General features: G+C 35.9%; 5 protein-coding genes across 7 annotated transcripts in view; 3 read left to right on the forward strand and 2 right to left on the reverse strand.

The window, feature by feature from the left end:
- adgre5b.3 (adhesion G protein-coupled receptor E5b, duplicate 3) overlaps positions 1-23,084 on the reverse strand; it is a 102,763-nt gene that overhangs the window by 66,704 nt on the left and 12,975 nt on the right. The window contains exons 16-17 of one of the 2 annotated variants that reach the window (XM_051885700.1): positions 20,709-20,798; positions 20,061-20,631 (exon numbers count right to left, since the gene is read on the reverse strand). The exons of the other annotated variant lie outside the window; for it this stretch is intronic. Coding sequence (XP_051741660.1) covers positions 20,587-20,631; positions 20,709-20,798 — 135 coding nt within the window. The 3' untranslated portion in view covers positions 20,061-20,586. Of the gene's footprint in view, positions 1-20,060; positions 20,632-20,708; positions 20,799-23,084 lie in introns of those variants that run through there. 2 annotated transcript variants of the gene reach the window in all.
- LOC127508262 (gastrula zinc finger protein XlCGF52.1-like) overlaps positions 1-23,084 on the forward strand; it is a 111,172-nt gene that overhangs the window by 15,691 nt on the left and 72,397 nt on the right. The window lies entirely within an intron of this gene.
- Positions 1-23,084, forward strand: part of LOC127508364 (zinc finger protein 37-like) — a 95,395-nt gene that overhangs the window by 3,956 nt on the left and 68,355 nt on the right. The window lies entirely within an intron of this gene.
- LOC127508328 (zinc finger protein 501-like) lies at positions 205-4,479 on the forward strand. Its single transcript, XM_051886143.1, has 4 exons — positions 205-775; positions 1,326-1,493; positions 1,671-2,040; positions 2,379-4,479. The coding sequence occupies exons 2-4, from the start codon at positions 1,326-1,328 to the stop codon at positions 3,362-3,364; spliced, it is 1,524 nt and encodes a 507-aa protein (XP_051742103.1). The 5' UTR covers positions 205-775; the 3' UTR covers positions 3,365-4,479.
- On the reverse strand, positions 3,618-19,495 carry slc27a1b (solute carrier family 27 member 1b). Of its 2 annotated transcripts, none has more exons than XM_051885979.1 (13): positions 19,181-19,495; positions 17,117-17,290; positions 16,614-17,008; positions 15,285-15,446; positions 12,219-12,288; positions 12,041-12,132; positions 9,931-10,040; positions 9,245-9,454; positions 9,039-9,165; positions 7,558-7,695; positions 7,311-7,475; positions 5,940-6,086; positions 3,618-4,628 (listed from the first exon to the last, which is right to left on the reverse strand). In XM_051885979.1, the coding sequence occupies exons 2-13, from the start codon at positions 17,287-17,289 to the stop codon at positions 4,471-4,473; spliced, it is 1,947 nt and encodes a 648-aa protein (XP_051741939.1). In that variant the 5' UTR covers position 17,290; positions 19,181-19,495; the 3' UTR covers positions 3,618-4,470. The 2 variants fall into 2 exon arrangements, with proteins under 2 accessions (XP_051741939.1, XP_051741938.1); XM_051885978.1 differs by having other exon boundaries at positions 19,185-19,494.

Here is a 23,084-nt window from a genome sequence, read left to right on the forward strand (position 1 = left end):
AACACTGTTAAATGTGTTGAAAAGTGGTTTAAAATACGATTGTAAGGCCTTTTTTCCATTGTTGGATGGTTATCATTGGGATGAGTTTTATTTAATTAAGAAAGAGGTTTTCCATTCACACAATGTTATTAATTTTAAATTTCATGTGTTTTCCCAGAGCATTTGTGCCACCTCGTCAGGTGAGATATTTACCGCAAAAAAATTAATCATCTGGGTGAAAATCGAGCGTGTTTTTTGTAGCAGCTATAACTTCTCTTTAATGTGCAGATTTATTTGGCATACATCTAAAAACAAATTTCAGCCACAGCTCTTTTTTTCTGGTAAACCACAGTACCATCAAAGCAAGAAATGACCGTTATTTTTCCTCAGTTCATGTTACCGAGCTGAACTGATTCGGAAATGCAATAAAACACGTACGGTAACGTTATATAGGAAATCAAGTAATGGTGCAGTAAACATCAAGTACAAAAATAACAGATAAAACTTACATCGTGGTCATCATTCAAACAGTTTAACTTTTACCATGAAAAAACAAGCATTGCCTGTTAAGTTATTTAAAAAAAACACACACACACACACACACAGTCGGGTGTTAGCTGACGGTTTTGGCGGCATTTTCACTGAAATTCAGCTTTATTTTTGATTGAGAAAACGACGGATAAAGTTGCTGTGTAGACACTACTGGCTAGAAGGTGAACCTGTAGGAGGCGCTCTTACGCTCTTCAGTCCGCCGGTAAAGCCGCTGAAGAACAAAGGCTGGCGCACTGAGACTGAGGTATGTTTTTTTTTTTTTTAAAGCTGTTTATGTGATTGTTTATTTTCTGTCTGTAGTGTTTCAATGAGCTTATTTGCTTTTTATCCTTAAAAAGTAAAAGAATCATGATTTCACCACAGTAACATGTGAAAATAGTATGTTTTTGTAATAGTAAACACATTTACCATTGCTTACTACAGCATCTGTGTTTTAACTGTGATATTTGTAGTAAAACCATAGTTAACACGTTGTTTAATTTTAAATGCTGGACACTTAAAGGAAGCTTAGAAACGAATATCACAAGAATGTTTAGGCTAATTTCTGAAATATGTGTTTATTAAATACAGCAGCTGAATTTAAGTGTTAGATAATGATAATGTAATATAATGATATTCTTACAATAATGAAACTAAACATAAACATGCCTAAACACGTTATATGTGAAATTTATATCTCTGAATATTCTCAGAAATTACAATCTGTTCTTCATAATTTTAAAGTAATTTTGAGTTTGATAAGTGTCAGTCGATTATAAATGCGTCTTGTAATATGGTGATGTGTTTGTGTTCAGATGTTGACCATGAAAGCACAGATGGATGTGATCTGCTGTAAATCAGTAGGAACTGATCTGTCCATGCTGGATATTGAGGATTTCATCAGTGAAATCTGTCAGCTGAGGAAAGAGGTGGCGTCACTGGAGGCAAAGCTGAGAGAAAGAGGAGACAAACCCAACAGAGAGGTTTGAGCGGCTCATTTCATCCTTCAGATCAATCAAACCAAAGTTTTGTTAGCTTCTCACTTCTTATGCACATCTCAAATTAAACCAGCAGTATCTAATCACCAATATAACCACTAGAGATAACTGCTGAGTAATGAGGCTAATATCAACAGGTTGTTGTTTATTTGTGTTTGTCAGGATCTGGAGAAGGTTTCAGTGTGTGTGACTGACGGGACAGAAGCTCAGGATTCAGTCTGGAGATCCAGAGACACACAGGACTCAGAGCTCAGCCTCACTTTACTGTGTTATACTGACGCTCAGGATCATGGATCCGCTGATCAAACCTCTGACTGTAACGCTGGAGAACAGCAGATGCTGCAGACGCCGCTGAAGATGTGCTCCGTCAAACTGGTGGACTGCAGGAACCTGATAGAGAGCAGAGGAGAAAAAACCACAGCAGAGGAACAACAACAGAGACATGAGGAGGATGAGGATGATGATCAGATTAAGCATGAGGATGAAGATCAAAATGATGATGTTGATGATGATGACGATTTTGTTCCTTCAGGCATGTTTCTTCGTTTTATGTCCAGAAATGCTGATTGAACAAAATTATTATTATTACTATAAAGATATCATATGAATGCTGACCTAAATTCACATGGGGCAGCATTTGCTGCGAATTCTGCCAGTTTGAGACACTGAGAACTGCAAATCATGAGCTGCACGCATGTGTAAAAATGACTGTGATTGAATAATAGACTTTGTATTTATTTACAACACAGCCTTTACAGTTTGATAACTGCACTAAGACATATCACAATTTCAGTTTTATTTTGACTGATCATTCAGCTCAAGAAGCTATAGAGAAAGTTTGATATTTTATGCCCATTTTGTGCATTTCAGATGACAACGCTGGTTCATCTTCTGATGGAGAAACTGCCTTTACATCCAAAGAGCGACAGACAGTGACAGACTGTGGAAAAACATTCAGCAAACAGAAAAATTTAGCGAGACGTGAGAGAAAACACTCAGAACAGAAAGACTTCACCTGCAAGATATGCGACCTCAGCTTTCCTACTTACGTAGAGAGGAAACTTCATACAAAAGAGCACACCGTGAAGAAGGAGTTTCGCTGTGAACAGTGCGGGAAGGATTTTTTCACCACTCCTTATAGTATGAGAGCTCATATAAACACACACAGTGAAAAGACTTTACAATGCAACGTGTGTAACAAATATTTCCGCACCAACCAACATCTTTCAATGCATAAGAGAATCCACACGGGTGAAAAGCCGTACCAGTGCCCTCACTGCGAGAAGAGCTTCAACCAGGTAACCCTTCTGAAGAACCATCTACTCAAACACACCAATGAGAGGCCGTATCAGTGCAGCGAATGTGGGAAAACCTTTACAAACTCAACTCTTCTAAAGTCACACCAACAAAGACACACCGATGTCAAACCGTATCAGTGTTCACACTGTGAGAAACGTTTCCATCATTCGACTCACCGGAAAACCCATGAGAGGATTCACACCGGAGAGAAACCGTACCTGTGCTCCTACTGCGGGAAGAGCTTTGCTAGTCCATATTCTTTTAAAGTTCATCTGAGAGTTCACACTGGAGAAAGACCGTATCACTGTAGTGATTGTGGGAAGAGTTTTTATAAGCTAAGTGACTTAAAAATACACCAGAGGACTCATACAGGAGAAAAACCTTTTAAATGCTCAAATTGTGACAGGACATTCACTCGATCAAGTGACCTGAAGATCCATAAGCGATGGCATACAGGAGAGAAACCTTACCGCTGCTCCATCTGCGGCGAGAGATTCTCTTTTAAAGGGGGTTTTCAGAGTCACCAGAAGAAACACACTGACCCAGAAACATCATAGCATATACCGGAAGGCGAAGCACGTGAGAGAGAAGCATCCGGATCATACGGAGAGATCTGACTGGCAGCGGCAGGTTCAGCCTTTGGACAGCCTTTACACAATGTGCTGACAGAACATGATCATGAAACATGAGAAGTGTTTTTTATGATAACAGGAGTAAGAGAAGAATACACTTTGCATCATTTGTTCTCGTTTTTTTCTGTGCGTTAGATTGTCTAAAGCTGAAAAAAAAACACGCTCGTACTTCATAGTGTAAAATTGTTAAATTAAATTTATTAAAATTCTTCAGTTCAAGCGAATGTAAAATAGTCAAAACATCTAAAAAAGAATAAATCAATCTGATTTGCTAATGGTTAATGATTATGTACATGTCACATCAAAACATTTTGATTCAATACACTTTATTTTACTGAGGAGTTTCTCCTGCTTTTAAAAAAGAAATTCTAAAGTTTAACATGTGATTCGAGATGTTTTGCGTAATGTAATACTATTACCATTACTTGTCCGTAATTCTGTCAGTATTAAAGAATGAAATCGAATAGACGTCTCAATTACAGTGTTGACCACATAAACAGTGCTGTAAGTCAGAAATACCTGGATAAAGCTGAATGGGAAAACCTCTCCAAAACCAACAAACCCAAACATGCAAAATGATGCACAGACACAGAGAACACAACCGATTAACTAGTCTTCTGACCAACTAATCACACGCTGCTCCCCCACAACGTCTTTTTCTGTCATTTACAGTAATGTGTTTGCCTCATGAAACCTATTTCCAGTTATATGTCATTTTATGCAATCCGTTCAGAAAAAAAATCATGTAAAGCACCTTTGTTTAGTTCAGCTACTCAGATAATTTCACAAAGTGAGTTCAGTCCATTATTTCTAATCAGAAAACTCTATAAACATATGTGCCTGAATTGAAATAAGGTATTTGTTTTACTATAGAATGATGTGAAAGGCAGAACTAGTAGTTTCAAGTACTAACCGAACAGTGTGTCAAGTATGAGCTTGATTGTAGTGCAGTTATCTCGCTGATTTTGTGCAATAAACTGCGTATTTATACCCCACTATGACATTTACACAATAAAGACACTCTGTGGTACTTATAGAGACATGTTTCCCTGCATGATGTCGCTGTAGAGTTCATCCGTCAGACTCTCGTAACGCCCCAAACGGCTGTTGAGGAAGTAGAGCCGGTCAGTGGTTTGTCCGGGGTCGAATCCTTCCTTCTGTAAGCGAGTCTTTTTGATTTTAAATGTGTCTGGAGGTGAGAGAAATGAAAGATTTTACACTGTTAAAACAAGAATCAGTGAAACTGACAGCTGTTTAACCAGAAATTTATGGTTAAAAAAAATTTGGCAGCAACATTTTAGGTTTTATAGATTGAACTTAAATTTGTAGTAAAAAACAAGCATTTACTGATATAATGTTAGTTTACAAAAAACTCAAATCTGTTTTGTACCTCTATAATATACTGAAAACCACCATAAAACACAGGTGGTAAAGAGAAAGTCACATGATGAATCAAAACTTATCACGAGTAGCTGAGAAAATACCAATGAATAGAAAGTGCACACAAATGCCTTATTTAGTTTTAAATGGTTTTCTTAGTCTGTTCGTTTGTTCGGACAGTTGCACTACCTGACATTTTGGAGGTTTAAGAGAACAAAAAATAATATGTAATATTTAAATGTACTAAAAATGAATTCAAACTAAATGATTTTTTATAGAATAAAGTGATATATGTCATGAATTTATCAAATTATTTTAAAAGGAAATAATGCACTTGGACTCATATGCACGTCATGTCATTGACCCAATTAATAACAAAAACTTAAAAGAAGCATAATTAAACAAAACTCCATCAAATGTGATTCTAGAATTGTCAATTTATTTTATTTTACTTTCGTTTTCAACAACCCATTTCTCTTCAGGGAAAACCAATCAAGCAAAACATGCCTAGAGCACCTCCTAGTGGCCATTATATAAAACATAAAGGAAAAAGTGCTGGGAATGTGCTATGTAATGGCTGTGAAGCACATAGATGACAAAAAACGAATAAAGCCTATCCAGCCTTTGCTTGAGCTGAACGCATTTAATTTCTTTGTGTGTGTGTTCAGAAAGTTGCAGTGACGATTTAAGATTGAAGGGAGTAAACCCTGTGCTTAGGCTTTTAAGGAAATGCAAAAGAAAAAGAAGAGCTTTTACTTTCAGTAAATGTTCATTTAAAAGCAGCCTACTTCAGTGTAATATGTTACCATATAATCACGCTTAACACTGAGAATTACAGTAATTGTAATGTGATGATCAGGTAAACTAAATCATCTAAATCAGAGAAAATCAGAGGTTTGGGTGGGTGGATGGTTTGTTTTTTACAGCAGATTCAGGTGATGTTAGAGCTGATCCGCACATCGCTAGTATATGGTAAGTGAAGTGTTAACCAATTTAACAGGTTTTTAATGTAGCATTTTTACAGTCTTTTACCATTAAATTACATTTTCAGTAACTTTTCAGTGTATGTTTGAGGAAAACAAGGGAAGATACAGAGGAAAATTGTGTATGAATCCATCACCTGTTTTGTCGACCTCGGGTGAAAATCGTAAGAAGACGGGCCGAGCGTAAGAGGGAAGAGCGTTCTGCACATCTTGTAGAAACGCTTTGCAGTCAAAGTCATTCGTCAAGTCCGCTATGGCGGCCATTCCTGCCTTCCCCTCCACACCTGATGATTAAAAGAGAGACACGGCTGTAACACTTATTGATGTATCATGATTTGGAGATTATAATGCCTGTGCGGTCTCCCATCCAAACACGAACCAAGCCAAACCCTGCTTAGCTTCTGAAAACAGATCATGAGCAAAGTTTGAAATGAGAAATAAAGTCACGTGGGAGATATAAAACCACAGCTGTGAGATGAAGTAGCAACTACAAGAAATCATTGCAAATGTGCTACAGTCACGTTTCAAGATATAAAATTACAAATGGGAGATCTGAAGTTGCATTAACATGAAATAGTTGCAGTTGCAACTGGTAAAACCACAGCTAATTATAAAGTTGCAATTGTAAAGAAAAAGTCACAGTTCAATATTTAAAATCACAACTGGGAGACAGAAAGCTGCAACTACAAGAAATAGTTACACCATTCAAAGTCACGTTGCGAGATATGTCACAACAGGGGATATAAAGTAGTAATTACGAGAAATAGTTGCAATTGCAACATGTAAGTAAGAAAATTATAAAGTCGAACTTGTGAGAGATATAAAGCTGCAATTACAAGAAAGAGTTGCAATTCATGAGATTCAAACTGTCACTTTGCGTGATATAAAGTTACAAGAAATAGTTGCAAATGCAACATGTAAAGTCACAGTGAGTTGTAATTATGTAAAACTGTGACAGAAATGAGAGATATGTCAAGATATAAAGTCACAACTGGGAAATATAAAACTTTAACTACAAGAAATAGCCAAAATATGAATATGAAAAATAACAACTAAGAGATAGAAAATTGCAATTACGAGATTAAAGTGGAAATTACAAGATATAGAGCCACACTTACCTGTGTATTTTCTTTTTACAACACATAAAGTCACATTTAATTACAAAGTTGCAGTTGTGAGATACATATAGCTGCAATTACAAGAAAAAGTTGCAACTTTTCAAAGAGATTCAAAGTCACGTTGTGAGATATGTCACAGCTGAGGGATATAAAGCTGCAATTACAAGGAATAGTTGGAATTTCAACATGTAAAGAATCTCATAAAAACTCGCAATTAGATTTAAAGAGCCAATTGTAAAACATAAAATCACAGTTACTTTTATTTTCTTGACTGTGAGGTTGAAACCGGTGGAGATGACTGTGAGTTTTAATCTCCACCTCATTATATAAAGCATTTGCAGCTCTTTCTTTATATAAAACGCTAATTATTTCAAACATCTGCAGTCTCACCTGGCACTGAGACGCCGTAGACGGCCACGTCCGTCTGATTCAACAGAGAGCTCAAAACTCCTTCCACCTCCGTGGTCGAGACGTTCTCGCCCCGCCAGCGATACGTGTCTCCGCCTCTGTCCCGGAAATACACGTAACCAAACTCATCCATCACCATCAAATCACCTGAGACAGAAGAACACTGTGTGAGAGGAATCCAACTGGTACACAAGAGGATCAATCCACATCCGGAGAGCTTTGGCTTTACCTGATACATACGCCGAATCTCCCTTTTTGAAGACGTTGTACGCAATCTTTTTACTGGTGGCCTCTTGATTAGCGTAGCCATCAAAACGACGTAACGGATCATTTGGATTGATTCGGCCAACGATGATCCCTGGTTCTCCTAAAATGCTCAGAAAATACACAAAAACACTTGTATTGAAGGGCTAAATATCTTGTAGGTGCATATTTACACCAGGGTTATTATAGTTAACTAAAAAAAAACAAAGAAACATTTTCATTAAAATAAAATATTTACTGAAATACAATAGAAAAAACTTTGCTAGTTTCCAATTCAAAATATTAATAAAAACTATAACAGTATTTCAGTGACGATGTACTAAAAAGAGAAAAGTTTTTCCTTTGCATTTTTCATGTACAGATGACTACGTTGTCAAAACAATCCCTGTTCACACGGATCCACAAAAACAACAACAAAAAAAAAAAACGCTGTATTCTGCTGCCTGGCCAGTAGATGGCGATGTCACTTTGTAAAGAAACACTACTGAACATGTAATACACGTGCGCATGACATCACCGTTTTCACAAATTTGCATTTTTGTAGCTTACACTGAGACGATAACGATATCTTTTTCAAAAACTTGCACTTTGAAACTTGATTTTAAAAGTTTGTGTTTTCAGGCCCACAAAACGCAGTTGTCTAGTAAATTATTGGCAAAAAGGCATAAAAAGTTTTCAGTTTTTAGTTGAAAATGGTGACGTGTTTTACACCACAAACTGACACGACCTCATTTACACTCTAAGTCATAATAAATGCTGGTTTCTCATTGGCTGTTGTTTGTCTCTGATGTGAAACAGGTTTATTTAAGCTCCAAGCACAAACAAGGACACACCAAGTGTTGTGTACATTACTGTTACTAGCCAGACAGAAGATGACTTTTGATCCATTTGCAAATTATACAAAGGAAGACCTTTTGAAACACTTGTGAAATTCACTTGTTTACTCTGTCATGATACAGTATGTGTTCAGAAGCTGCTCGGTTTGTTTCGAGTTGCCAGGCAAATACGTAGATAATATTCACAATATGATATGCTAATATATTAAAGGAAAGATATATCATTCAACTTCCACATACTTTTTCTCAAAAAGTATTCTATTCATCAAAGAACCTGAAAATAATAATCTATCACTAATATATCAAAAATATGAACTATTTTCAGCACCAAGTCAGCATATTAGAGTGATTTCTTTAGGATCATGTGACACTGAAGACTGGAGTAATTCAGCTTTGATCACAGAAATAAATTACAGTTTACTACATATTCACATAGAAAACAGCTTTGTTGTCTTACGAGGCAATCAATTATAAAGTTTAGCGTCATTATACAAAAATATTTAATATTTTATGCAGTTTATTATTATTTAATATTTTACTTCCTTCTTTAGAAATTAAATCACACATCTACTGTGTGTGTTTTCAGGTTCAGATTGTGTGTTTCTCTCACCAGGTTTGCAGGGGACACACAGTCCTCGACTGTCCCGTATTAACTCCATGGTGTCCTCGTCGGCCCTCAGCAGTCTGATGGGATAAACGCTGGGCAGAATCACGCTGTTGAAGCCACACGCCCCCACCTGGCCAGAGGAGCACATTACACATCAATAAAACACACATAATACCTATTAAATGTAATAAGGGAAGATTCACACGCACCTTGTTGTCCATGTTGGCCAGGCTGCAGTTGCACTCGGTGGCTCCGTAAAATTCACCGATGCGTTTGATATTGAAGCGTTTAGTGAACGCTTCCCAGACGTTGGGCCGCAAACCATTGCCTGTGGCAACACGCACCTTGTGACGAGACTCGGACGGACGGACCGGCTGTGCTAACAGGTACCGGCAGATTTCACCAATGTACTGGACCACCTGCAAACACACAAACTACAATTAAGCGGTTTAAATGAGACAATTAATCAGACAGTAACAAAGTTGGTTTTGATTGTTTCATGGCCTGATGGTTCGTATCTGGGTTTACTCGTATTTTACACTAGACATCTAATGCAAAAGTGTTTATCATACAAAAAAGTTAACAAAAAAAGACCTTGAAAACAAAGTATTATATTTATTAAGCCAATTATTTACTGTATACAATACTTTTTGTTTGACAAACTGTTTTTCTTCATGGTGCAGCATTTAACTTTTATTTTGAACAGAGACAGATGAATCTGCACCAAAATACGATTGGAAACATAACCTTCAACAAAAGATATGCAAAGTGCTTTCTCTTCCCTTTTGAATGTACTGTAAAAGTCTGATAGTTGACCGTCCTAAATGCACAATTACAAGATTTAGTTGCACTAGACGGATCTCTGTAATGACTGATTGAGGTCAAAGGTCCTCACTGTGCAGTTGTATTTGACACAGTCGTCCCAGAAACGACTAGCAGAAAACTTCCTGCGGATCACCACCGTCAGACCGTGCAGCAGACACTGACCTACGCCAACGATGTTGCCTGGGAAACAAGAAGAGAAAGAAGAGAAAGAAGAGAAATAATTGATTACACTGATCCTGTCTGTTGAACCCATGTGATCTAAACTTTAGATTCAATGGATTATTCATCATTTAATAATGATAATTATTTTGGTAGCTCCTTCAAGGGCCAACAGAGACACAGAATTGAATGTAACAACAGGCTTCATCCTAAATACTTTTTCTATATTGATAGATCTATATTTTTAAGTATAGCTGTTTCAGAATTAAATGTTAAAAACTGGTCACATGGGATTAAAGATATTTAAGGGAAGACTCTAAAGGCAAAAACATTGTTTTTTCATGCACTGGTCAATTTTGAGAATTTTTTTTTATTTTTATAAAATGTTGTTTCAGACTAGTGGAAAGAAAACAAGTATGCTTTGAAGTGTTTATTTTATTGCACTTTATCCATTTGCATAACTAGAATTCAGTTACAATGCATATTTTTAAAGGCCATTTTCTCAAAATGAGTTTTCTTCTCCACTTCAGCAGCACTTACATACACCAAACTTTACAGTTTTATTCCTATCCATATTCTGAAAGTTTTTACTGAGGGGTTTGTTCATATATAATTCACCTGATAAATACTTTACATTTTATTCATAAGACTATGGTGTAAATGTCTTTTTTCTTACTGTTGACAGTATTTTCTGATTTACAGAGAAATAAAAAGAGAAATTCAAAATCCCCTCAGTAAAAACATTTAACTCTAACATGTTAACAAAATCAAACAAAAAAAATGAACCTGGCTTTATCCAATCTTCAGATGTATTTTCTCAAAGTTTTTGTTTTGTTGTTTAATACCAGTGTAATATGCACAAAGTGTGAAAAGGGTGCATGAACTGTTGGTCATCTGATTTTAAAATGTCATTGGTGATATCTGATGATAAAATACTGAGTATATATTTAAATTGAAAGTATTTACTTACCTTAAATAAGAACAAAACGTTTGTCCATTAACAAAGTTGTTGGTTAGATTATAGGGATGCACCGATACCATTTTTTAAGGACCGAGTACAAGTACCAATACTTTTTTTTCTAGTACTCGCCAATACCGATACCGATGCCTATACATTTATTAATTTCTCACTCACTCACTCTCTCTTTTTTTTTTTTTTTTTTTGGTGATGTTGCAGTTTGTTATATAAAAAGAAATTTACAAACAAATTACAAACAATACAACAAATACTATAGAGATACAAATTAAATAAACTTGTTTTTCAGATACAGTAAGTTTATTTACCAAGTATATATTTATTTAACATATTTTGTTGTTTTATTAACATTAATGACAAATATAGGCTACGGTCCCTTTAAGACCGAATCCATGGATACTGACACATATCCTGTTTTCACCCAGATGTTTACGTCCACTTCTGGTCTGTGTCATTCAGCTCAATTCCGCCTATCCCGCCTTCACTAATCGATAACGAATTGTGATTGAAAGCATGCAGTTCGCAATGTGTGTGTTGTCATCATTAATTTAAGTATTTCCACACCCCTGAGGCTGACATTGTCTCTGCTGCTGACGCCGGTGTCTCTGTGCACGGAAAATTCTGTCAGTTATGTCACATGAGGTATCGGTCTATGGTATCGGGGGTATTTTTACGAGTACGAATACAAGTACATGAGCTTGGTATCGGGCCCGATACCAATACTAGTATCGGTATCGGTGCATCCCTAGTAGATCCCTAGTGGAGCTGACACAAGAGGAACCTTTACACTGGTTGGGTTATCAGATGATATCAGACCAATTTACCAACCTGGACTGCATTTCCCAAAAGCATTGTGAGCCAAGTTGATCGTTGAGGCCATTAGTAGCAATGGTTTTACGATCCACTTAGGTTTAATATGCTACTGGGAAACGCAGCCCTGGTCGATATCACTAGAATGAAGGTTATTTAAGGTATTTTTAGTGATCTTTAATCTATAAGCTGAACAGAGCATGTTGAACAAGATGTTTATGTACTGCAAACAGACCTGCGGAGTGATAGAGCGGCAGGCAGCAGTAAACAACATCATCTGGCTGCAGACCGAAGGAGTGATATCCAAATGCAGCGATGCGATAGTACCTGTTGACACAGCGCAAACAAACACAGAGTGAAACGGTCGTACAGATGATGTCTGGTCAGTATTTTAAGAACAGTGTTGCACAAACCTGCTGTGAACCACGATGGCAGCTTTAGGTAAACCTGTCGTTCCTGAGGTGTAGATGTAAAATAACCTGTCTGAGACCAGAAACACACACATCACAGAAATAACATCAAAATGAGCACATACTGTATCATACACTTCTGTAGTTTTGTTTCTAAAGATAATTATAATTACAGACTAATGTAAACCCTAACATTACCCATAAAAGAAAAAAAATAGCCCTAACAATTATTTTTATTATGAATTTAGATTTATTTTATATCTAAAATGGATACATACGTCCACTACTATATTTTTCAAGTTAAGAGGTCATTTCTGCTCACTTTCCAATTCCTCAATTAAGATGCCTTTTGACATTTTGGCCGATGAATTTCTGTGACTTCACACAAAGAAAATAAATCCTTTTGATTGCACTCAAAGAGAAAATTGATTAATTACTTTATAGTAGAACAAATCTAGAAAAAAAAAATCTATATCACTATAAAACGTAAAGGCAAAAATAAAGCCAAACTGGTCTGTAATAAGTGAAGCTGGTAAAGCTGTTTTGGAGTTGTTTATTCATCCTCTGCTGAGATCTTGAGAAATTAAATTGATTTGATTTGCAGTTTATATGTTTCAGTGGCTGAAATCAGATCAATTATTATTTGCAGTAGAAATGAATTTAAATGGGAATAAAGTTCTCAAACGAAACATGGCTGAAACATTTGAAATAAAATAATTATTTACAATTGACATAAAAGAACAATTTAAATAAAATAATTTATTTGGTTTAAGAAAATAAGTCAAATTAGGTTACATGAACATGAACTTTGGATTTAAAACTTAAAAAAGTAAGTTCACTGTACTTTTGTAAAGTTATTCCAACTAAACTTTATAAGTTCAAATAACTTAATTTGTCAAGTTGAAAATACTTAAATTCTAAGTAAACACAACTTAACTGAGCGCAAAATGACAACTTAAGTTAAGTTAAATGAACATAAACTTTGGTATTGTAAACTTAATAAAGTAAGTTCACCTTACTTTCATAAAGTTATTTCAACTAAAATTTATTATTTCAAATAGCTAAATTTGTCCAGTTGAAAATACTTAAAATTCTAATTACATACAACTTAACTGAGTCAATGTTAAGTTAAAAGAAACAGTGCAACGATCTCTTCTCTTCCCTGTCAGTCTCCTACACTGTTCATGTTGTAAACACAGTGCAGCGCTTCCATGTTCTACGTCAGAACACTGTCTCAATTGTTGAATAAAGTCGTTATTTTTACGTGCAAGTGAAAATCACTGCACGGCATAAATGATAAATCTATTAGGCAATATGTTAGCAAATGTGCATTTCTTCCTGTTTTCTTCTATACAAAAAGTTGCATCATATATGAAGTAAGTGTGCTCCGGCCCGGAACGTTAACTGCAGTGTGAGTGCAGGCCAGCAGGGGAGTGGGGATGGGGGACAATCACACTCGGGGTTAGTTCAATTCAACCGTGCCTAGTGTGAGTACACCCTTAGGTTGTGTAATAAGTAAGGATATGAATCAAACGGTTTCCCACATATGCATTATGGGGGAAAGGTCAGGAATACATAGTGTGAATCATGTTTCCAGTTGTGTCAGATGTGATTGGCGTCTGGAGAGGGTTGTACACACACACACACACACACATTCGTGATCAGGCCAGCTGACTGTGTCAGAGGTGATTAACCGATGACTGCTCACCCTCTGACACATTTACAAACCCTCTGTCCATCAGTATGTCTGTAAAAGACACTGCTGTCTTTCTCCTGCATCTCCTAATCCTGGTTTCTCTGCATCTCTTCAGGGAGCGGATGTGTTTTCTGCTCTCTTTGTCCCTTCGTCGTGTTTTTTCTCACACAATCTGCTTTTGTACCTCAGACTTTCTTTCAGTCCCTCTCTCTCTCTTTCATGCGCTGCCACTGTGCTCTTGGCTGGTATGTAACCTTTTCCCCACTTTAACCACTCGCTCTCTGACTGAAAACACACGCAATACCACTGCCTCTCTCGCTCTTTATAATGGGGTGAATCTCAGGCAACCTGCCAAACACACCACCGGCTCATATTCGACCCAAACTCACAAGAAAGAAACAAGAAATTAGATAATTAAACCTGTTTTTAAGATTTTTAGCATTGTGGCATCATTTTCAAGCAATTATGCACATTTCCCCCAAAATAAAACAATTGTATTTTACTTTATATATATTGTAATTAATTAAATAATTTTATTTAATGATGTATAATACTTTAAATGCATATATTATATATTTTATATTATATACATATGTCTTAAGTAGAAGCATTTATTCATCATGGTAATATTTATGATGATTCATTTATGCTGATTTAAATAATGTAAACATAATATACAACATAAACAAGATAACTAGACTATTAAGATTTTTGGCATAGTGACATTATTCTCATGATCAAGTAATAAACATTTACAATATATTGTACACATAAAATTACAGTATGTATTTATCATGGTAATATCTGTGATGATTCAATTAATCAGATTTAAAATAATATAATGACATAACTTAATGAGAATCAATATTTAAAACAATATATAATATAATAAACAACAATAATAAATTGTAATTATTATTTATTATTACTATTATTTTGGTTTGTGAAGCACTATGTTGTTTTTAATGGTGCCATATAAATAAATTTGCCATTTGATAAATCAATATATTTAAAATAACAAGAATAATTACAATAAAACTTAAAAGTGAAAGTTGGGGAAGGAAAATGTGCTTTATTTTAATTAAAATAATATCACAACGGCTAACGGGCTAAAATACATTTGTCTTCTTTAGGCAAAATATCATGTCTTCATCATTTTTTTCCTTTGGATTCTGTGGTGAAATGTGACCTGATCGTGTCTTCATGACACCAAAAAGTGAGAGAGAACGATTGCAACATCTAAAATGTGTCTGGAGACGTGTGGAGACATTTACCTTCTGGTAAATAAACTCACTCACTCACTCACACAGAAGGATGAAGCACATCATCCATGAACACAGAGAGTGAAGTGTGATGGTGAAAGTCCAACCAACCGTTGAAGCCCTTGTTGTGCGTGACGGCGGGCGGCGTGTCAGGAGATGAAGCCAGCAGCACGTCCAGGTTCAGAGCCGACAGCGAGTCCAGAGTCTCGTCAGGAGCCGCACCGGTGCAGAAGAGAGCGAGAGAGCGCAGAGACTCCTTCACCTCCAGCAACACTACACACACACACACACACACACACACACATATATGAGACATTCAGTCAAACCATCAGCCATTCGATCGACTTATAATTATTTATTTGATTTACTTATTATATTTATTATTTATTATTATTAACATATTACTTTTTTATATTATTTAATACTATATTATTTTTATATTTATTATTATATTTTTGTTTTTTATTTGATTTATTATCATCATTTATTATTTGATTTATTATCATTATTTATTATATATGTATTATATTTGTTATTATTATTTATTATAATTATTATTATTATATTTGTGTTGTTTATTTGATGTATTTTTTATCATCATTCATTATCTGATTTATTTATTATTATTATTTATATTATTATTTATTACTATATTTTTTTATAATCATTATATATGTATTGTTATATTTGTTATTATTATTATATTTGTGTTGTTTATTTGATTTATTTTTATCATCATTTATTATTTATTTATTTATTATCATTATTTATATTATTATTACTATATTATTTTATATTATGTATTTGATTTATTTATTATCATTATGTATTACTTATATTTATTTTTATATTATTTTTAAATTATTATTTATTTGATTGATTTATCATATATTTATTATCATACTATTTTATGTTGTTTATTTGATTATTTTTTTTTTACCATTATTGATATTATTTATTTTGTTTTATTTTATTTATTTATTTATTTATTATCATAATTTATTATATATTTATTATTTTTGTTGTTATTATATTTTATTTGCTTATTATCATTATTTATATTTTATTTATTATTTATTTCACTTGAACATGAAATAGCAAAGAGCTTGTCCTTTTTTGCCCTTGCATTTACAAACCTATTATTGCCTACTTGTGAATGAATGAATGAATGAATGAATTCATTATTAATTAATTCATTCATTCATTATATATATATAATGTCAACATATTCTAACTTAAAATATTTCAAAAAGTATACTGTTTTTAAAGAGTTATTAAACTAATTTTGAGTACATTTTGTTATGTATTTTATAACAAAATTTGTTATGTATATACCATCGGCTCTTAGACACACTTCTCACTAAATATCTCCATTTGCCATTGAAAAAAATCACAACAGTTTAGTTTGCGAACAGACGAACAAAGTAAAGCGCATCTCACCATCCAGAAGCTCCGCCCCAAACACCATCCCCCGAGCTCCTGACACGCCCACGCAGTGCATCAGCGAATCGCGTCGCAGGTTGAAATTGATGAACGCCGGCTCCACGCCCACTTTAGCTAGTCCGAGCCACAGGGCCACCGTGGGAGGGCGACTCTCCATGAAGATGGCCACCACGTCGCCTGACGCCCAGCCCTGCGTGAGGGCCCACTGTGCCACAGCGTTCGACCGCCGGTCCAGCTCAGAGAAGCTCCACACCTCGCCTGTGGACTCCTCGATAAGAGCCGGTTTTTCCGGGTGGAGTGCCACCTGCTGGGCGAATATGGACGGGACAGTGCTTTGTGTACGCATATAATGATCCATGAAGAATTTCACACGCAACAGTACGTACAGACCACTGGAGGAGACAAAGAAAGAGTTCAGTTAACAGCTTTCTCGACATTATTTTACGTCATACACACTGGTCCAGACAATATGAGTAAACAAAGTGAGAGTTTGTACTTACGTAATGTCTCTCTTGATGGTACATGCGGCCACATAGAGAAACCTCCATCCTCCAGAACATAAGTAAATGACTAAAAGTGCCACCAAACTCCAAAACCATGAGAGTCCCAGGACACTCAGTAACCCAGCACCGATCACTGCGACCGGGGCACGAAACACGTCTCCAGCACCCATCCTGGAGACACAAGAAAACAAGCTTTTTTAATTATTACACATTTGAGTCCATGTTAATTGAGGAACTACATGGAGTATTTGTACTTCTAAATTTCTCACATCACCTAAAATAAACCAGTGAAGGTGAAAAAGAAATGGTCACCAGTTAGAAGACCTGAGATATACACTTAAGGCCCGTTCACACCAAGAACAATAACTATAAAGATAACGATAAAGATCTAAAGGTAACACTTTACAGTAAGGTTCATTAGTTAAACATTAGTTAATGTATTAACTAACATGAACTAACCATGATCAATACATTTGTTACTGTATGTGCTAATCTTTATTAATGTTAGTTAATTAAAATACAGTTGTTCATTGTTTGTTCATGTTAGTTCACAGTGCATTAACTAATGTTAACAAGATTTTAATAATGTATTAGTAAATGTTGAAATTAACAAAGATTAATAAGTGCAATTCATTATTAGTTCATGTTAACTAATGTAGTTAACTAATGTTAACTAATGAACCTTATTGTAAAGTGTTACCGATCTAAAAATCGTTCTAAATGTAAAAGAATAGCAATGTCCACACCACAGCTATAACGATAACGATATAGAGAAACGATATCGTTGTGATCACTTTCAGAACTATTTTTTCCCGCTGTTCAACGATAAATCACTAACAGCCAATCAGAATCCATTCTAATTTGCAGGCTCACGCATTTAAAATGGCCGACGACACTGCGGAGAGGTTATCTCGAGGTCCAGAAATAGCCACCGTTTGAGAAGTCAAACCCTATACTTTAAAGAAAATGGATGAATGGAAAACAATCGGTCATACCCTCGGGAAAAAAATGGTGAGAAGCATTAACGATGAGATCGTTATAGCAAACAGCGTAACATAAAACTACCTGAGGTATCCAGCGCTAGTTTTGCTATCATTGTATTGTTTACTTTGAAGTTGCAGTGAAAAAGACTAGGCATTGTTTTTATTCCACTCTATTGACTGCGTCAGCTAAAGTCACTGTTAGATTAGATCGATTACACTAGCTATTCACTCCAAACATAGCACGCTGAGGACATCTGCTGGTTAAAGCCATGTAAATGCAACAAGAACAGCAAAAACATGTTTTACACACTTTGAAACCGCAGCGCGTGAGCTTAGAACAAACAGACCGCTATCGTTTGTTGGTGTGGACGCAAATATAGTTATTATCGTTCTTGGTGTGAACGGGCCTTTAGACATCTACATTTTAACCTATAATTCTGATACTGATTATTTAAAAAAAAAAAAAAAAAAAACTACTTGGTAAATCTTGGTAATTTTTTTTTCCAATTTTTTGAGAAATAGCTGGATAAGCCTTGAACCTGATGACACAACAAGACTGCTAGCTGTCAATTAAGTCAAAATATGGATTGTTTTTTAATCATTATTCACAATGTTTTTTTGTTTTTGTTTTTTTTGTAATGTTTCTGTTCCATTGTCATCACATCTCATTTCAATAAGAACGTATATGAATAAAATCAATTACCTAAAATGCTTTGTGTGATGGAAATGAAAAAATGATAAATTGTACATATAAATACCCAATTTAAAATATGTTTAAATGTAGAATTTCCTTCATTTTAACTCATTCTATACTTTTTTATATATAGAAAAAAAAAAATGTGAGGGCGGGGGCCCAAAAACGACACGTTAGTAATCACAGAAATACAATTAAAACGTTTAGATCTGTTTTAATCTATTCTTTAAAGCTAAGATAAATGGGGAAAAACATTTTTCATCATTATTTAAAAAAAAAACGTTTCTCTAACTAAATATTCAACCAAGTATATTAAATACACTTAAATAGCATCGTATTTGCGTATAATAATTGTAAAGTACGCTTGTTGCTCATGAAACGCACTTGCCTGCGCTCCTTTGACCGTTCAATCCTCTGACCAAACAAATCCCTCAGAAACGCTGAAAGTTGCAAGCGCGCCTTCACAGAGCTGACGAGAACTTATTGAGAAATGTGTGAAATTGACAGACGGCTACAGAAAGATGACACCTAACATTTTATTTACGCTCGCGAACTCTCACTTGGCTCACAGTGCGCGTTCCTCAGCCTGGAAGCCCCGCCTCCCCATTCACGAGCTCCGCTCTCATTGGAGAACGCAGCTGTCAGTCACAGATCTGCCGGTTCTCCGGGTTCTGCGTGTCTGGACTGGCTGTTTTAGGGTCCTGTCAGAACTCAACCCTCTGAGAAATGAGGGCCTGTCCCAGCTAACAAAAATATTTTCTAAGAACGTTTCCTCATGTTATCATTATAATAACGTCAGCGAGATCAGTAATACACGCTAAGTAATTTTAATGAATGACTCGATGAAGAAATGGACTATTTCACAATATGTTTGATTTCATAATAGGCCTAAAATGTGTAACAAATGAGACACTTTGAAGGGGTTATTACCATTTCTTTTTACTAAGACTTTTTTGTTTAAACAAATGATCATTTACCTGACTGTTACTGGACTATTGTAAAATGTGGTCGTTTCTTCTCAGATTTTGCATTTTTTTTTTTTTTTTTTTTTTGCAATACTCACTCTGACCTGAAGACATACCACAGCGTAATAAGTTGATAAGATTTGTCCTTTTCACACATGTAAATCTTTACCAATATAATATAATATAATATAATAAATATAATATTTTCACTCAGGGTAACTGTTGGTCATTGCAGTCTTTACATTCCTGTGTAGTGGAGGCAGATAAGATAAAAACAGGCTAGAAAAAAGTACTAAAAATCAGAACTACTGTTTATCAGCAAAGATGTTTACAGTTTCATCATCAGCATAATAACAGGACAAAATGATTTTAACAAAATACATTTTAATACATTTTAAAATAAGCTCAGGAAATAGTAGTACACAAACAGACAACAATTTATTTTTAACATCATGCATTATAACCCCAATCTCTCTGATCAGACCATTTATGTATTGTAAAACCATCATAAATTAACCCTTTTTTTCAGACTTCTGAGGGATTATTTTAATACTTAACTGTTTGTGACATAATCATATCAAGATCTCCCTCCATGCTATAAAACATTTAATATTTTTAAAAAAAAACCTGCCTTTGCATGGTATAAAATGTAAGACCCTCCACTTGCACAACAAACAACAATTGAAAACCGAAGACAGAAGCAACCTAAATACTTTATTCATTTAACGGAGTGATCCGTTTTAGCTGTTCCCAAGACAGACCTATAACTCCATCTCCAGTAACAGATGTATGATGTCTGCAATCTTGTGTTCATCCATCAGGACTTTATATCTGTGACTCTGCTGTGCTGCCGTCACTCCGCAGCGGTTTCTGTCAAAGTCAAAGAAAAAATGAAGCTGAAGCCACAAATGCTGCTTTAAAACACCCCAAAAAACGCACTAACGTACCCGAGTGCTGTTTGACTGGCTGGTACTGTATTCTCCTTTCTTCTTTTGAGGGCACATTCGGCCAAACAGATTGTAATACTCCGTTCTGACCTGAAGGGGGCGACACAACAGCCAAAATAAATGTTAAAAATTATTTGACTAAACAAAAATTTACAGCTTGTTTCTGGTCCAACCCTACCGTATCCACTCAGAATATGGATTTTTTTTATTACTGATGCTGATACGGATATCTTAGGGAGCAGGGTTGCTCATATAAAGCCGTTATATATAAGTGATTAGTCACCCAGTTTTATATTTCTGTCATTGATATTGTTATTTGCTGCTATAGGAAATAATAATTTGTGTACTATTTATTTTTATATTTGTATTCTCATTTATATATTGATTGCATTTATTTGTAATTAGAATATGAAAAGTGTTCTGTTATTTGTACAGCTGTTCACATCACTTGTGCTTAAGTGGCAAACTGTCCCGCAGTAGTTTTGATTTGAGTCATTTGCATGCTATAGGCTTTTGGTTTGCTAAATAGAAAAGCGTGTGCAGCTGTATTCACTCAAGCTGTGTATTTTACTAGAATCGTGCACTGGTGCTAGGGGTGTAAATTTCATCTAACAGTTGGGGGGGAACATTAAACATAAAATTTCTCAAGAGAAATTTTTGAAGGGGACACAAATAATACAGCCAAAATTTATGTCTGTTTTCCTTTGACAACAACACAAAATGATAGTTGTTTAAATACGAGTTCGGTTCATAGGTTCACCACACAGCCATAATTATTAAATTATTTATTATTTTAGGTTTTGTCTGGGACAGAGAAGGTCTCTTGCTACACCGATCAGGCATAACATTATGAGCACTGACAGGTGAAGTGATTAACACTGATCATCTCTTCATCACGGCACCTGTTAGTGGGTGGATATATTAGGCAGCAAGTGAACATTTTGTCCTCAAAGTTGATGTGTTAGAAGCAGGAAAAATGGACTGGAGTGAGTTTGACAAGGGCCAAATTGTGATGGTTGGACAACTGGGTCAGAGCATCTCCAAAACTGCAGCTCTTGTGGGGTGTTCTGCAGCAGTCAATATCTTCAATGGCTCACCACCACAGGTGACCATAGATCTGGCAACCAGCTCGACCTCATATACACACAACCAATTGTGCCACAGCAAAAATCTTGGTTAATCCTCTGCACATTTCCGATCATTCCTTCCACTTTTAATTTACAACTTACCACTTATGTGCCACCAACACCCTGCCGGTTTCTTTCAGATGTAACCTATGCTCCCTTTCTCCTTCCCATCATCCTCTCTTCACTCTCCCACCCAGTTCTCATCACTGGATGTGAATAGTTCCAAGGACACTCTATGATCCACTTTAATTTCTTGCCTAGACAACATCTGTCCTCTCTCTTCCAGGACAGCATGTGCTACTCCCTCCAACCCCTGGTTATCTGAGGTTGTCTGTGAATGTCGGTCCAAACTCAGGGCAGCAGAGAAAATGGCGCAAATCAAAAGATCCATCTGACCTGAGCACGTATCAATCTCTGCTCTGCTCTTTTTCTGTCAAGGTCCACACTGCCAAAAATCATATTTCCACAACAAGATCAACAGTGCTTCAGACACAGCAAACATTTAATTCTCTCCTCTGCCCTCCTCCGCCACCTCTCACCACCTCTTTAACGGCTGATGATTTTGCTAATTTCTTCACAACTTTAAAACTTCAACCATCAGCAGTCGGTTCTCAACTTTATACACACCCAGGAACTCACAAAAACCACACCCACAGCTAAAAATCTCCTCTTCTCCTTCTCTCCTCTCACAGAAGCAGAAGTATGTAAACTTCTCCTCTCCACCCGCCCTTTAGACCCCATCCCCTTACACCTTCTACAAGCCATCGCTCCTATACTTTTACCAGCACTCACGCACACCATCAACACATCTCTCCACACTGACACTTTATTCAAGCAGGCTTGGGTAACCACAGACCTGTCTCTCTTCTCCCATTCATAGCGAAAGCACTTGAATGAGTTCTTTTCAACCAGGTATCATCTTTCCTTTCTCAGAGTAACCAACTGGATGATACCCAATCAGGATTTAAAAGCTGCCATTCAACTCAAACTGCCTTGAAGTTCTGCAGATTGTGAAAGATGATGCCACGTCATCAGTTCTCATTCTGCTGGATCTATCTTCTGCCTTTGACACCTCATCATCAGACACTTCTGTCCACCCTCTCATCACTGGGCATCACGGGATCTCCACTTTGCTTACCTCACAGGTAGGTCTTACAAGGTGGCCTGGGGGCAGGGGGAGGTATCTAAAACACATCAACTGGTCATGGAGGTTCCTCAGGGATCTGTTCTTGGACTTCTCCACTTCTCT

Source organism: Ctenopharyngodon idella, chromosome 1 (genome assembly GCF_019924925.1).
Source record: "Ctenopharyngodon idella isolate HZGC_01 chromosome 1, HZGC01, whole genome shotgun sequence".
NCBI classification, from domain to species: domain Eukaryota; kingdom Metazoa; phylum Chordata; class Actinopteri; order Cypriniformes; family Xenocyprididae; genus Ctenopharyngodon; species Ctenopharyngodon idella.